The following is a 16467-nucleotide window of genomic DNA, read 5'->3' as shown; positions in this document are numbered from 1 at the left end:
ACCACTTATGCTAGTCTAAAATATGTAAACATAACAATTTTAAACTTGGGCACACTTCACATCGGCGAGCCTTGGACATTTAAACGCCGGTCCGCATGTGACATTTCAACGTCCGCCTGGCCCTGAAAGACAGCCATTTATGCGCCGGCACGCGTGGGAAGGTTTAAATTTGACGCATCTGGGATGATGGCCCTCCTACTGATGCTGCTGCTCCTTATCCTCTCCTTCTCGTTCCTTCTTCCTATTGCATATCTAATGTAAAGGGGGGGGGGAGGAATGGCGGAACCTCGTTAAACCAAATGCATTTTCTCGTTGTAGGATTTTTTCCCTCCACTTACAGTGAAGCAACGTATCAATTTCGTCTTCAATGGACGGAGGCTCGAGCCTTAACTAGCTCTGGTTTGGTGTAACCCACACGGGTTTGGTGCAACCCACACGGGTTTGATTTAAAAGTAGCCCACATCGCCCCTCTTTCCCCGAAAATTACTTTCGATTTATTTTAAATATCCCTAAGCCATTTATCCCATAGTTCACACCGTAATCAGGGTTCTGCTCGGCCCTAAAAAATTACGATGAACCCGAAAAAATGTATTTCAGCTTCTATGAAAAGCGAATGACCGATGGAACGGGAAATTTCGTACTGGTTTTGGAAAAGGCGAATCAATAAAAAATAATAATAAGGGATGGTTATTCATGGAGCATGGAAGAAAAAAAGACTGGTGGAATGGAAGGCTATTTCTGTGAATGGATTTTTATTGTAAAGGCATTTTATTCTCTCCCTGTGCAATATTTATCTTTTTATCCATTTTACTGCGAGAGCCAAAAATTTAGGCAACTTGTAGGAAGATAACGAGGACCGGGAAGATGACCGAGAAGACCAGTGGTCAGTCATCCCGTTCTCCAGGTATATGTCTGTGACATGCTTGTGACATGCCTGTGACAGGAGGGCTTAAGTGACAATCCAAGACAGGGGCCCAAGTGACCAGTGAGCGGCGGCAAGTGTCAGTTGTGATAGCAAGGACGTCCATGGGTAAAATGGGGTACGCAAAATATGGCCGGCGGAACATATCCGACCAACTAAGGTTTTCTAAACTGCCCATCACTGTGTCTCCAGTTTAATTAAGGAAGAATTCATTTTTATTTGATTATGTCCTAATCATGTGCGGGTGTTAAGCGGCACGTCAGTTCCCTTGTCTTCTAATAATGTATTATTTTCCCCTATAATCTACCTTGTCCATAATTACTATTGCACTAGCTTTATCTCCTTTCGTAAGGTGAAGTCCAGGAACTTTCCTGAATTCATGGTATAACTTAACAAATCTTTGAGGACAATTGTGTTGCAGAGGTGTGAGCAAAGCTCATAGATTTATTAAGTTATACCATGAATTAAGGAAAGATCCTGGACTTCACCTTACGAAAGCAGATAAAGCAAGTGCGATAGTAATTATGGACAAGGTAGATTATAGTGGAAAAGTAAATATTATATTAAGAGACAGGGAAACTCAGGCTCCTCTTAAGCAATCATAGCTGCAAGACCTGGCAACGTCTCACTCACGATAATCAAAGACCCGACTCAGTCCATTACACACAGACACAGTACATACACCGAGAAAGGTGTCTCTCAGTGTACATACACTTACTTTAATCACTATTTTACGGATCAAAGTATTCTTGATCCGTGGTGAGCTTGATATAAAATATTAATGATCCTCATGTAGTTGATAGACGACTTTATGCTCAATTACTGACAATTACCAAACCATAATCCACACCTTAGGTAAGTGGAGGAAAGGTTAATGCAAATATCAGGTCACGGTTGAAGATTCTTTGCAAGCTATGACCTTATGGAGACCACTGAGCTGGTGGGAGAGATCGAGAGATAATAATTGTGCCTCTCAGTGAGCATGACTACCGAAATCTATCCCTTTTCCACGCATGTGTATGTGTGTATGTCAGTGTAAAGGGATGGGGGGGGGATATGCCTTGAATGCACTGAATTGTAGCAATTAATCTTATTGTATACAATGAATCTTATTGTAGTCAGCTGGCCCAGTGGCTTACGCATTGGCCTGGAGTTTTACGACTCACTCGCCATGGGTTCTAACCCCACCCGTACCGCGGCTTGTTTGCAATCCTGCCATTACGATTTCGTGAACCATTTAGATTAGTTAAGTCATATTATTATTATTAAAATCAAAACCAAGCCCAAAACCCACAAGGGTCATACGGCTATGTCTAATAGCTTGCCTTGAAGAGAGATAGGTTTCCCAGTATGAGCGCACGTCAGCGCCATCTATGTTCCTGCATCAGTGCCCTTCAAGGTGTCAACTAGGTAGCTCGGGAAAACTCTATTTTTTGTTTTCGTTCTTCACTTGGTTTCTATGTTTACTTGTGACTCAGCAGGAAAGTGTGGATCAACTTTACCTACTTATCTACCTACCGTGTCCCACCTAAACCACCTCACCTACTATCTGTCAACTGTGAGTATCCCCTCTTGTATGGCCCTGTTCTCCTTAAATTACTGACTTAATATGCGCTCATTTTCTCATGTTGTGTACCAACAATAACTTTAATTTACTCAATTTGTTGTCCGACCTCATTTTTAACTGTTAACACTTACGTATATTAGCCTTTTCTAACAGAACACATGAAACTAAGCAATCATTAAACATTTAAAATTTAACATGGATGACTGAGGCCTGTGAAGCTTGTCCCAGGCAGACTAAGCTGGCGAGGTAGTCAACCAGTCGATAGAATTATGTACTTGACTCAGTTTATTCATCTCAGATAGCAGCGCTGTATGACCCTTGTGGGTCATACAGGTCACACTACACATACATGTACAAGCATATATATATATACACGCCCCTCTGGGTATTCTTCTATTTTCTTTCTAGTTCTTGTTCTTGTTTATTTCCTCTTATCTCCATGGGGAAGTGGAACAGAATTCTTCCTTCGTAAGCCATGCGTGTTGTAAGAGGCGACTAAAATGCCGGGAGCAAGGGGCTAGTAACCCCTTCTCCCGTATAAATTACTAAATTTAAAAGAGAAACTTTCGTTTTTTTTTTTTTTTTTTTGGGCCACTCCGCCTTGGTGGGATATGGCCGGTGTGTTGAAAGAAATAATAATAATAATAATAATAATAATAATCTCACGGTAACAACTATTATTCAGTAGATCACTTTGAACTAAGAAAAGCCTCTGACGCAGTACATCACAACATCAGCTGTTTTGAGCTGCAACATTATGGAACCAGAGGCCACGCACTCACCCTAAGCTGCTCTTCCTTGAAGCTGCTCCTCGCTAGGAACGAATTTTGTGTACGTAATATAATTTTCTGAGTTCGCCAATAATTTTCCAAAATGTCTTCAAAGTTTTCGACATGTGGTTCAGTACTGCTCGCATTTAAGATACACGTACCTCTTAGTTTCCTATGCGCTTCTTAATAGTTCCTAATTCTGCAGTGTGTTATTTCCATCCTAGGAGGCCTGGTCTAAGACCAGGCACTGGAGTTTACCTGGGGAAAATAATCCCCTAAACCACTTATAACACTGGTAGAAAACCACTTGATGGAGAGTTGAGTAGAGGATAGAAGAAGGTAGTTTCAGCAAGTCATCATATATATGTCATATAACCGACATGTGCTGCTGGCCAACGCTGTGACAGTGTTCTCACTATCTAACTGTGCCACTACCTCGCTCTGTATTACAGTTACATGATGGGAACGAAGGCTAGCTATGTTACTCTGTCTTACCCCACTCACACAGCGTGAGTTGCATATATGAAGTAATGAAATCTGCCGAGCTGAGGTGGGAGACTTCAGTAGGACAATGTGGATACTGTCACGCATTCTTCCCTGACTGTGCCGGAGGCTGGGGATGAGGAGGGAGGTCCTCAGGAGGTAGCGCTTGTGGTGGGAGAAGGGTGATGGGCAGGGAGGGGAGGGAGAAGAGTGCGTAGGGGAAGGTGAGGATGGCGTGCCGTGGGGAAACACCTAGACTGGTTCATCGCATCGCCGTAAAATTAAGTCCTGGAGTGAGGTTGGCCACGTATAAAGCAATCTCCGATACTCAATGTATAATAAGCAGGGTACCTGCACTCAGATCAATACCTGGACCAGGTTTTTGCTTCTCCCAACCACCCTATACCTCCCCCTCTCATCTCTCCCACCTACATCCTCGCCAGTCTCTCCTCCATCCTCACGAGCTCCCCTCCTGTCCTCATCCTCCCCAACCCTCTGCTTCTATTATTTTCATACTGTTTTCTAGGTGCTTTTATTCTTTGGGCGATATTTTCGTAGCCTTGTTAACCTTAACCTTCAGTATAAGCAATGACCCTCACTACCGTCCCTGAGCCCTCACTGCAGTCCCTTGGCCCTTACTACCATCCCTGAGCCCTCACTACCGTCTCCCCTTCAATGCCTGCCCCCACACCAGTCGCAACATCCCAGCCCCAGCACAACACACAGCAGTCCCCACACACCAGCCCTCTGGACTGCCCGACACACAGTATCTCCCGGAAAGTGATCACATTTACTAAGAGTTAATTAAACGACGGGTGTAAAGTACCTCCTACCATCATTCCAGTATTACAACTCTTCCTCCATGGAGTAAGAGTACCTCCTAGCATCACTCCACCTTCCTCCACGGAGTAAAAACACCTCCTATCATCACTCCACATTCCAATGTCCTCGTTTTTTCCCCTCAGTCATATTTATAAGTTTCTGAAGATCTGTGTGAGTTGCACTTTCTTCCATCATCAAGGGAAGATGCTTTGGCCCCGCCCCTTTCCGAGGGGGTCTTGATTCACGAAATTGGACCGATCCTCCCCGTCAATGTATCAAACCTGATGAATCCCATTTCCCACTCGCTGCATGACCCCCTACGGGTTTATACCAATAGGTTTTATGTCAAAACCCATTAGCATTCTCTTCTCAAAAATGGCTTTCCGTGTTACACATTTAGTGTGTGTGTGTGTGTGTGTGTGTGTGTGTGTGTGTGTGTGTGTGTGTGTGTGTGTGTGTGTATAATCATGCAATTCTGTGCGCGCATGTCATTGCCTCAGCTAAAGGAAAGAAGGCACTTCCCCCTCAAGGGAAGAACCTTGACGCTGGCTAGGGGTTTTTGATCTAGGGAATTGGATCTGTGCTCCAGTTCCCTGAACTGACCCTGAATTCCTTCCCCCCCCCCAATAAACTGGGGGATGGATTTAGCGCTCCCCCATAATAGTAATAGTAATAATAATAATGATAATAATAACTTCCTTAGAGTGTGTTGATAATATGCGTCGCCCACTGAGTGTGTTTACAAAGGTGCTTTTTTTGGTGTGAGAATTATCTGTGTCCTGGCACAGATAATTCTCACACCGGGCAGAGCTCCGGTCGTTTGCATTCTCTAGCGGAGGAAAAGATGTAGAGAAGGTGGGGGAAAGAAAGAGGGAATGAAAGGAAAGATTAAGGGATGGATTAAAGAAGGAGGGGAACGTAAGCAGGGAAGTAACGACAAAAAAGTGATGAGGTTGAAGAGAAGAGAGAAAAAAATAGTTGTTGAACGAATTCGTTTTTCTCTTTCGTGAGTCTGGTTACTCCAAACCAGTGATAACACCATCTGTTACTCCACACCAGTGATAACACCATGACTCATAGTGTTAACAGACGCTATCTTGAGTGCTCCTAATAACTCTGACAAAGACAATGATTACAGAAGTTCTCTTACAAGTCATCAAGGAGCGGCGAGGGCTCTTCAGATCGTCCACCCTCCACTCCTCCCATCCCATCAACCCTTTGGTCATCGACCCACCGTCCCTTCCTCCCTCCCTTTGACTCTTAAGCCCCCCTTTCTTATCCCATTACCCCCCTAACCAGCAACCCATTTCCTTCCTTATCGCTCCCTTGATGATGATGGTAGTCGGGTTTTATTCGTCAGAAAACGGGTCAAACGTTTCCTGATGGTCCCACGAACTGGAGATTTTGGTCATATGACCGAGGCCTTCTGCTGGCTCACCGGTGGGCAGTTCCAGTTTGATCATTAACGGCTCGGGTCTTGTCCGTGAGGTAACCCGGCCTGCATTACTAATAATGTTTATACCTGGCATAATGCCCAGCGTGGTGTGTGACTGGCTGGGCTGCCTCCACTCCAACACGCCCACAAATTTAAAAAATCCAGGGGGCCGTGGGCTATTCTACCTATCGTGTACCTGTTGTCGATTCAGGGAATCATCACCCTGACCTCCTAGTTCTTGACGAGTCCTCTATTTGCTCTCAAAACCGCTGTACAAATTTATATCTGTAATAATGTTGGTAGAATTACCGACGATATGTTAGGTAATAAGGACACAAGTGCAACTAATGCCGCATTAGTTGCACTTGTGTCCTTTTACTTAACAATTTATAACTCTTTAAAGCCATTTGTAGATTCCCTATAAAAATAACTTGGGGAACCAATGTCTTCTGAGCACATCTCACAGAAAAAGTGAGTACCATTTCTCTCTTGTACCAACAGATATATTTCCCTATTCGTCAAAATTCCATTGTCGTGTGACCCCAAAATGTACATTGATAGATGTGGAACCAAATAAATCCTCCAAGGCAGTGCTGGTCGTGTGGGGGCAGAGATACATGGTAGGAAGGACAGACAAGCACACAGGACAACCTCCCTCAGGAGGAACCAGTGGTAGGGGAAGACGGTGAGTGTGTTGGGCATTAATTTTCCCACAACCCCCCTGTACGTAATACGCCCTCCTTCACCTCATCTTCCTCCTCCTATTCTTTATATTCTTCCTCTTCCTCATTTTCCACTTTCTTAAACACACCAAGACCCATTCTGGCTCCATTGTGTATCTTTTCAGTCTCCCCAAACTTCCTAATTCCTCTCGAGAGATCACATAATCTCTTGAGAGAGAGAGAGAGAGAGAGAGAGAGAGAGAGAGAGAGAGAGAGAGAGAGAGAGAGAGAGAGCACTTAGAGTAAGAAAATATATAAACTGGTGCCAGCTCCTATGAATGGAGTCCGGTACAGTTCTCAGTTTAACAAAGAGGTAGTGTAAAAATAGCACAGCCCGCCTCACCGTTCTGGGTGAGAGGATGAGGACCTGACATGTATGTAAGAACCTGACATGTGGAGTGACGACCTGACGTGTGAGGACCACCATCTTGTGACTCATTCACAACCCAGACATTGGAGGGTATCTCGGTGGGGATACGCAACTCCTGAAAGCGGGATGGACACGAATTCACTGTGTTCCCGGAGGCTATCGAAGCTGACGGAGCTTCAGAAGTTCCCACAGTGTTCGTGAAACTGAGACAGGAGGCTAGGGGGACGACACAGACTCGAAGTATTGACCAGATATTGCACAGACCAGAAAACACTTACTGATGAGTCGGTGCAAAGATCGAAAGACACACACAGACCAGACGTAACAGAGACCATAAAACACATTGGACCACTCAGACCAGTCGTTACCGAAAAGGTAGAAACACAAACTGTTAACAGACTTTTGTAGGTCTTCACAGGTGGGTTTAGAAACGAACTGGAAACATTAATTAAACTAGACATAGGCAAAAAGCAGCAGAAACAGCTTTGTTGGAGGGCAACGTTTTGTTTACCAAGAGCGAAACGCCGACCCAATGACAACTCGATCTGCAGCTCACGTCTTTTGCAGTAAGAAAGTTAGACTGTCAACAACTGGTGGTAAATGATCACCAAATCATTCTCTTAGGACACTCACACTTAGGCGTTTCGGTGGCTGGATCTTAATCACTTAAAGTAAGCGAGGCATATAAAGCCTGTCATGCACCTTAAGTATATCAAGCGAAGGTGTCTTGGTCTCTATACTTGACAGCCATATTCTATCTCACCTCGGAAACAAATACAGTCTGGAAAAAGAAGGAATAATAAAAGAAGTCACAAAACCGTGTCTGGAATAACTCATGATTAACCCGTGCTTGACAGAGGAAACTTGTGACTAAATGGCCCTAACTGGATCATTGTCAAGTCACAACAGGAAAAAGATAGTCTCACCCGTCGTAGGTGGCGGAGAGATAGAGAGCGTAGGCGTTGGTGGCAGCGTGGTTCTTCACACACATTGTTAGCTCCGGCAGGCGGGTCCTGAGTCTCACCAGCAGCCACTGCAGTGTTGTTTCTCTGGTCCCTCCAGCCATCACCACCACCACCTCGCAGTCCTGTCACACACACACACACACACACACGACTATTACCTTGGCATCTGGTAAGTTTATGTACAGAATATATATCTTTGTACCATCAATATATATCTCAAGCTTCAGCACAACATTGCATAATAAATTATACATATAGGTCAATTTATTAGAGTAGTGGTAGCAGCATATTCAGTCAGCCTGCAAAAGAAAGGAATATTTCCTCGAAGCCATATATATAATATACAGTACATATATACAATAGAACCACGGGAGGAGTTGAATGATAGTTCTCGGCCTTCCGTGTTACAATCAACACATAAGGAGCTTACAATGTTGCAGAAAAGGGGAGGAGGTCCAAGCAAATGCAATCACAGCAAGCGCCTTTGCTGGAATGAGGCAGGAGGCAGGAAGTGCCCCCAGGCATACCAGTACCCATAGCCAAAAAATTCGGCCAGACTACTGGCTTAGCGCTTCTTTTTGATTATAATAATAATAATAATCGGCCAGACTACAGTATGATATATATGACGTTACACACCAAATATAAATATCACTGGCAATTATCTTAGGAGTTTCCGCACCTTGAAAGCTTAAGATAATTGCCAGTGATATCTATATTTGGTTTGTAAAGTCGTATATCATATCGCAGTCTGACAGAATTTTCGATAATTACCATGTTACGCTCGTTAGGTTACTACTTTAATATCATTATTTGTGGGCTGGCTGTCTTCTAATATTCAGTCTTTCTGGCTATGGGCACTGGTATACCTGGGGACACTTCCTACCTCCAACCTCATTCAAGCAAAGGTGCTTCCTGTGATGGTATTTACCTGAACCTCCTCTTCTTATTCGAAACGGTGCAACCTCCTGATGATGTATTGATTGCAACACGAAAGACCTAGAGCTATCATTCTATTTCCCCCATGGTTTTGCATCTTGAAACGCTTGTTCACGAATTTTGTGTGTGTGTATATATATATATATATATATATATATATATATATATATATATATATATATATATATATATATATACACGCGTATTTCAGCAATTAATAATTCTAGCGACTGCAATTATTAATTTTGAAAATACGTGATAGTAAATCCATGCTGCTGGGTCTGATAACGAAGAAGCTGCACGTAAACCTGATTCCTTGTAAATTACCCTCGTTCTTTCACCATAAAACGGCGAGATTTGGTAATTTATTTGGTAAATATTCTGGTCCTCCTGCCTCATTGCCTCGGCAAAGGAGGGACTCGTGTCTCTCCCCTCGAGTGGTGGCATTTGAAGGCACTCCACTCTAAGAGTATTACACTCTTGTGGTTTCCGAGTGGCTCGGACTCTTGAGTGTGTGATGTTTTAATGTTCCTGGTTCACACGAAAAGAGTTTTTAAACTGTTTTTTTCCTCGCTTTATGCCTCTTGATGACGGGTGCCTTGATGCTGGTGGAAGAACCCTGGTGTCAGAGATTGATGCAACCCTCTCGGATCAAACCTGTTAAGCTCCCATTTCCCAGACACTGCATGACCCTTGAATACAATCACAATAATAATTTATGCCATTTAGAGAAATAACTTCGCAAAGCTGGTGTCCGTATTTATAATGAAATATTTTTTTCCAGAGTTCTCCGGTGTTTACTTAAGTAATCAGAGTTTTCCATAGTTAGACTGAAATGCTTTTGGTGTGTTTTCGTGTGATGGTTCTCGGGGATCTTAAGACTCTCCGTGGTTATCTCGGGTCTTTTCCTGTCTTTAGAAAAGCTCACGAATGAATATTGAACCGCCACACTTGTAATGGATTCCTGGTAACTAGAACAACTCTGGCCTTTCAACGAAGGAATAACAGACACAGCTGTAGCTTTTTTAAGATTGGCACAGTTCTGACTTCACTATGAATGACGGACACAGTTCTGGCTTTTCTGTCACTTGCTGACATAACTGGCTTCATTCTTTCAGACATTTCTGGCCTCTAAAATATTTGTACATATGGAGACGCCCTAAATAGCCTTGTTTAAGCCGTTGAAATTGACAGTAAACATTTGAGCATTTCAAACCTTTGAGCATTTATCAATGAACGATGAATTGATAACACGTTTGATAACCATATATAACATTATCTTTATTTGATAACACAAGCTCGGGTTCAATCCTGGGATGGGTGGAGAGATATCGTCAACTCTGCTTGTACCTATCACACTTATTTACCTAGAAGTAAATAGGTACCGGAGGGTTAGCTGACTGTTGTAAGTGGCATCCTGGGAAGTGGTAGTATATCTTAATCGCTGGGCTTCCGGAGATTGCTGAGGTAAGATAACAGATTTAAATGAACTGTAATATGATAACAGCTCTTAGCCTGTAAATTCAGTGTTTTGAAATCTGTTCCACTAGACAAGATAACACGTTTGAGCCCTTCATAACTGCATTAGTAAAGATAACACACTTGGTTGACCCCTCCCCCTTACATACACGTTTGATGTGACAGGTGTGTAAAGGCTTATCTGTCTCAGGTAGTAGGTGTGAGTGGCTACAAGGGTGATGCTAGAACAAATGCGTGTGACCTCATTGTGTAGGTGTAACGTTGCAGGTAATGAAAGTCATCCTTTGCAAAAGGTACTATGTTATTGCTGCAGTGGTACAATATTACTAATACAAAGGTACAGAATTATGAACAAAATGTGCCATTTTGTGAATGCAAAGGTGTGGCAGTGTGGACGTAAATGCACAGAATTATTCATTCATATATGCAAATTTATTGCTACAGAGGTACAATGTTCTCGTTGCAAAAGTACGGAGTTTTGTGTTATAATTACAAATGTGCCTTTTAAACGCAAATGGTTACAAATTTGTAAAAGGCGAACGGTGAATTGGAACGGACTTGTGTGGGTAGAGGTGAAAGGACATCCACCTGTGTGGATAGTGAGGATCATGGGTGGGGAGAGGTTCAGAGACAGAAACTCACCTGAGTAGGTACAGGTGAAAGAGGACTCACCTGAGTGGGAACTGTCTGCATCCACATCCTCTTAGGCAGCATGAGGTGACCACTCTGAGGGATCTTTCGACGCAGGAGGCGGCTGGCTGTGGAGAGACCTGTTTTAATATCCATGTTGAAGGAGGTGCCAATATGAGCTCCTCTACAACACCAGCTCCTCCATAATACTGGCAATCTTATCTCGAGAGAGAGAGTGTCGTTGCTACCTATCCCAGATACTGGTGCCTCCTTTCCTCCACCAGGCACCCCTCTCACCCACTTTTTCATTAAAATATTCACTACTACTACTACTACTACTACTACTAATAATAATAATAATAATAGTAATAATTGAGGATATGGGTTTAGGTTAAGGAAGGTTTGTCAGAAAACAGGACAAGTGTTTCCTGACGTGGGTCTTAGTCTTAGCAGGAGTTTTTGGTTATCTGTCCGAGACCTTCCACTGGTTTACCGATCCATCTCTTTTAAAAATTAAGGTTATAATTACAACATTATTATGTGGGTTTAGTGAGTCATTTAAACTGATATGCTGACACATCTGGAATAAAACAGCTATAGGACGAATGATGGTGAAAGATGTTTCATTCTTTCGCCACAATACCTTGGTGGGAAGCGTGTTGAAAAGTGTGTGTGTGTGTTAGACATGCAAATATTAATCATTAGTTTAATAATATGTGCGCAATGTTTGTCAATATTCTGCGGCCAGAGTGAGTCGTTACATCAACTTGAAAATAGTGTAATATATCATCACTCTTGTGTCAACCCTTGGTAACTTTCACTTTGGGGGTGAGAAACACACACCTGCTGGGTAAACACTACACACCTGCTGGGTGAATATGATACACCTGCTGGGTGAACACTACACACCTGCCGGGTGAACACTACACACCTACTGGGTGAACATTACACATCTGCCGGGTGAACACTACACACCTGCTGGGTGAACATTACACACCTGCCGGATGAACACCACTACTAATAATATCAGATGAAAGAGGACACAAAAATGTACCTGTGACGTACCTGTTTAGTGTTTAATGATTAAATATTGATTTTAGGTTTGTGTTGTTGTGGCAAGTGATCCGTCATTACCTGTCAGCCGGAAATAATCAGCAGACCCATTGTTGTAATAACTCCTGTTATTCTCTCTATTATTTATAACTTTTATAATATATGCAGGGCTCGATGTTAATTTGTAACATAGCCACTGTGTAGGCAGTTCAGGTGTCACCTTCAACTGCCTACACAGTGGCTAGACGGGGTATTAAATGTAGCATCCTTATTTCCCTACTCTCCAAACTTGCTCAGAGAGTCAGATGACATTTTGATGCTCAGCAGGGGATGACGAGGAGCGCTTGCTTTGTCTCCATTAATATAGCCTCACACACAAATACATAGCACAATGTCATTTTAGAGACTTGAAGTTTCATAGCATTGCCTTGTGTCCGCAGTCTATGCCATTATGTGGGCTCTGTTTAATGAGAGCCTTGGTGGCCAATACACTATCCTGTGTGTTGATTTAGACTCTGGCCGTAATGTACAGTATGGACTGTTGCATTACAACAGTCAGCACTGTTGTCTTTGCCTCTGAGAGCGAGGCTCATCATCATGTTGATATTGTAACGGTATCCGTAATACACCACACGCCAACACTTACCTGTTGGTGTGTACTCACTGTGGCGTGTAGACTTAGTTTTTGACTAGTGTTTTCCTGCTCACGTATATACTATGTTGACAGTGTCGTGTGCTGGTGATCTGCACACATCAATACTCGTGTGGGCTCTGTACGAGTTTCGCATGATTTATCTTTTATATAAATAATCAAGCGTTGGTCTTCGAACAATTATCATTTGTGGGTTGATTATTTTACACTCGGTTTTGATAAACTGGCAGTCAGGTATTACATCGATTATATTGTGGTCAGAATGTAATCGAGGACCCCAGGAAAGAAACGTTTCCTAATAAAAATGCCCTTCTGTTTCCTCACGTATTTGTAAACCACATTTTAAAAGAGAGGTAAAAAAAAAGGGAAGGTTAAACGCGACTATAAAATTAAAGTAGCAAGAAAATTAAAGATAAATCTAAAAGGTTTTTTCAGATTTATAGGACAAACGTCAGGGAAAAAAAAGGACCACTAAAAACTAGATCTGGACAGCTTACTCCATTACCAAAGTGTCTTTAGCTAAAATAGATAGGCATATAAAGTCACTCGACTGGTGAATCAAGGTGAATTATATTTTTCGGTTTGTAATCATAAGATGTTTATCTACAATAGACCTTGCTTAGGAAAAAGAGGCAAGCAAGTCTCAAGGCTCCATTCTGGTGCTGCATACTCTAAAATGTACCTGTCATGCGTTCAGTACAGGGCTTCGGAGGAGTGTATGTTCAGGTTTTATAAGGCTGTACTTAGGTTCACTAGTCTCGCATATGTTAAGACTGAAGTGAGGTACTGATATGTTAAGACTGAAGTGAGGCACTGATATGATAAGACTGAAAGGCACTGATATGATAAGACTGAAGTGAGGCTACATGTCTTTCAACAGAAATGACCAACTTTCCTCAAGACTGAAGTGAGTCACGCTCAGATGATTATCATAGCACTCTCGCCATAAGAATGTGGCACTCCCACTTGAATGCGGCACTCCCACCTTAAAAAATTATCACTCCCACCTTGAGAAAGTATCTCTCCCACCTTGAGAGTGTTTCAAGAACACCAATTAAAAACAAGATCTCTCACACACTGACAAGAACCTTCTTAATGCTTAGTTAATGAGTTCCTCTTTTGAATTTAATATTTAAATTAAGGTGAGATTTGATTTTCCTAAAAGATTTGCATTTTTTCTCTCACGGTGCGTAACATCACAAGCGTCAGTGAACCCGCGCATTAGTGTCGCTGTGTGACGCATATTTACGCATCAGAGCTGCTGTGTGACGCATATTTACGCATCAGAGCTGCTGTGTGGCGTATATTTACGCATTAGAGTGCTGTGTGACGCATATTTACGCATTAGAGTGCTGTGTGACGCATATTTACGCATTAGAGTGCTGTGTGGCGCATATTTACGCATTAGAGTGCTGTGTGACGCATATTTACGCATCAAAGCTACTGTGTGACGCGTAACCGGACAGCAGTTTCGTCTCCTCTTAACTGTATAAAAAGATTCAGGTCACAGAACTCACTTTAATCCAGCGAGATATTGCGCCCGCTCGTAAAAGGTCTACGATTGAGCTGAACGTACACTAACAGGACTACGATTAGCGGACGAATGAACGAGACTTCACGCCATGAATGACCCACACAGGTTCAAAGCTTCGTTAAGTAAATAATAATAATAATAATAATAATAATAATAATAATAATAATAATAATAATAATAATAATAATAATAAACACTTCCCCACCTCAGCTGATTGCTACTCATTATGTGAATGTGTTACATATAACATGTCATCGTTGCCAGTTTAAAGGTGCAAGATTATGCTTGGCTGACGAAGTTCCAGAGCTGTTGATGCTGTGTTCTACATCGTCCTTGTCTGGTCTAGAGGCCAACACGTCTTTTCTAATGACAAGTGCGTTTTCCAGCGCGTCGCACTGCGTCGGTTTCAAAGCGTTCACTGTTTAACGCTTAGATTTGGCGAGGCTGCGTTCCCACCTTTGACACAGACTCCCTCTGTGACCCTTTTATACAGCAACAGATTTACCACATAAACGTTGGTGGTACTTCCTTAAGCACTCCTCACAGCCCTTTCTAACTCTACTTTTGTTATCCTCTCCTTTCTCACTACTCTATAATCAAGCAAGTAAATTATATTATTATTATTATTACTTTTGGGTACATTTTTTTTTTTTTATTCGCCGGTACTCTCCCGGTCCGGATCTTTTCCAAGAGTGGTGACCCGGCCTTGGCTCCCTGTCTATATAGGTAATGTTAAACTCTATCATCCTAGTTTTGTGAAGATTCTCTTTTAGACTTGCAGAGAACAATTTATGCGTTATATAAAAAGTATAACACAATATCGTGGCTGGAATAAATCGCAAATAACCTTATATTTTGGACGATGTTTCGGTCATGAACCATTAACAAATCGTGACCTGATAATGGTCCAGGACGGACCGAAATGCCGCCTAAAGTGTTTTCCTCTACAAATTGTGTGTTTGGTTATAATATTCAAGAGGGGAAACTAAAGTGTCTTAAAAATAGCTTCAGCCAATTTTCTTTCTCCCTTGTAAGGTATTTTTCCTGCTTATCCAGAAGACTTCCTCCTCAGGGGAGGTTCCTTGATGCTGGTGAGGGGCTCTTGATCTAGGGAACTGGATCTGGGCTTCATTTCTTTGAATTAACCCTGAATGCTTTCCACCCTCACCTCCCCCGTAGGCGCTGCATATTCCCTACGAGTTTAGTGCTCTCCATGCTTATTACTATAATTATAATCAAAACTAAGTGCTTAACCCACAAGTCATACACCGCTGCATTCCCCAGGATAATAATTATAATAATAATAATAATAATAATAATAATAATAGTGATAATCCCAAGGACCACTAAAATGGTGGAGTGTTCAGGGTGGACCCCTATGGAGGGGTCCCTGCTTCTGTTGGACCCCTAACCGCGGGGTCACTGGTGCTAGTGGACTCCCCATCGCGGTCCAGCTGCTCTTAGACCCCCATCGCGGTTCCCTTGATACTGGACTCCCCCCCCCCCCCACCTCCCTTGAGGTGTCCCCAGACGCTGCGTCACCGTAATAAGACAATGGGGTTGGCGTCCAAGGGGTAAGAGCCTCTCCTACCTTAAAGTGCACCACTTCTCTCTCTCCTTTCCCTACTGACCACTTCCCTGACTCTGACATCTCTTTCCTCCGCATAAACGGTCGGGGATGTTTTCCCCACTAAAGTTCTCGTGATTTATGGACAATAACGGCGAATTGTGGATATGATTTGTGGAAGGTGAATTACTGACCTCACCTGGGTGGAGGAAACGTTCAAGAAGAATGTCTCGGCAACACGTTTCGCGCTGTGTAGAAACTGTAGATAGAGCTTTAAGGCATTGAGATCCATTTTTATTTCAAGCGTTTTCAATGAAGTCTCGAAATTGCTCACTAAAATTTAGATAGTTTGTTTTGAGGTAAAAAGAACATTGTTTTTGAGTAAATATTTTATTCTTATGGACTTTTATGAATTATTCAACTTTCAATATGTATATATATATATATATATATATATATATATATATATATATATATATATATATATATATATATATATATATATATATATATATATATATATATATATATATATATATATATATATATATATATAT

At 42.2% G+C, this 16467-nt stretch overlaps 1 protein-coding gene across 4 annotated transcripts in view; it reads right to left on the bottom strand.

The window, feature by feature from the left end:
• LOC128686773 (anoctamin-10) overlaps positions 1 to 16467 on the bottom strand; it is a 205795-nt gene that overhangs the window by 33052 nt on the left and 156276 nt on the right. For 3 of the 4 annotated variants that reach the window (XM_053773819.2, XM_053773820.2, XM_053773821.2), the window contains 2 exons: positions 11147 to 11232; positions 8018 to 8178 (listed from right to left, as the gene is read on the bottom strand). In XM_053773819.2, coding sequence (XP_053629794.2) covers positions 8018 to 8178; positions 11147 to 11232 — 247 coding nt within the window. The remainder of the gene's footprint in view (positions 1 to 8017; positions 8179 to 11146; positions 11233 to 16467) is intronic. The other variant, XM_070082246.1, reaches the window with a different exon arrangement.

This window comes from Cherax quadricarinatus, chromosome 7 (assembly GCF_038502225.1).
Source record: "Cherax quadricarinatus isolate ZL_2023a chromosome 7, ASM3850222v1, whole genome shotgun sequence".
Lineage (NCBI taxonomy): Eukaryota > Metazoa > Arthropoda > Malacostraca > Decapoda > Parastacidae > Cherax > Cherax quadricarinatus.
This window is presented reverse-complemented; position numbering and strand designations above follow the sequence as displayed.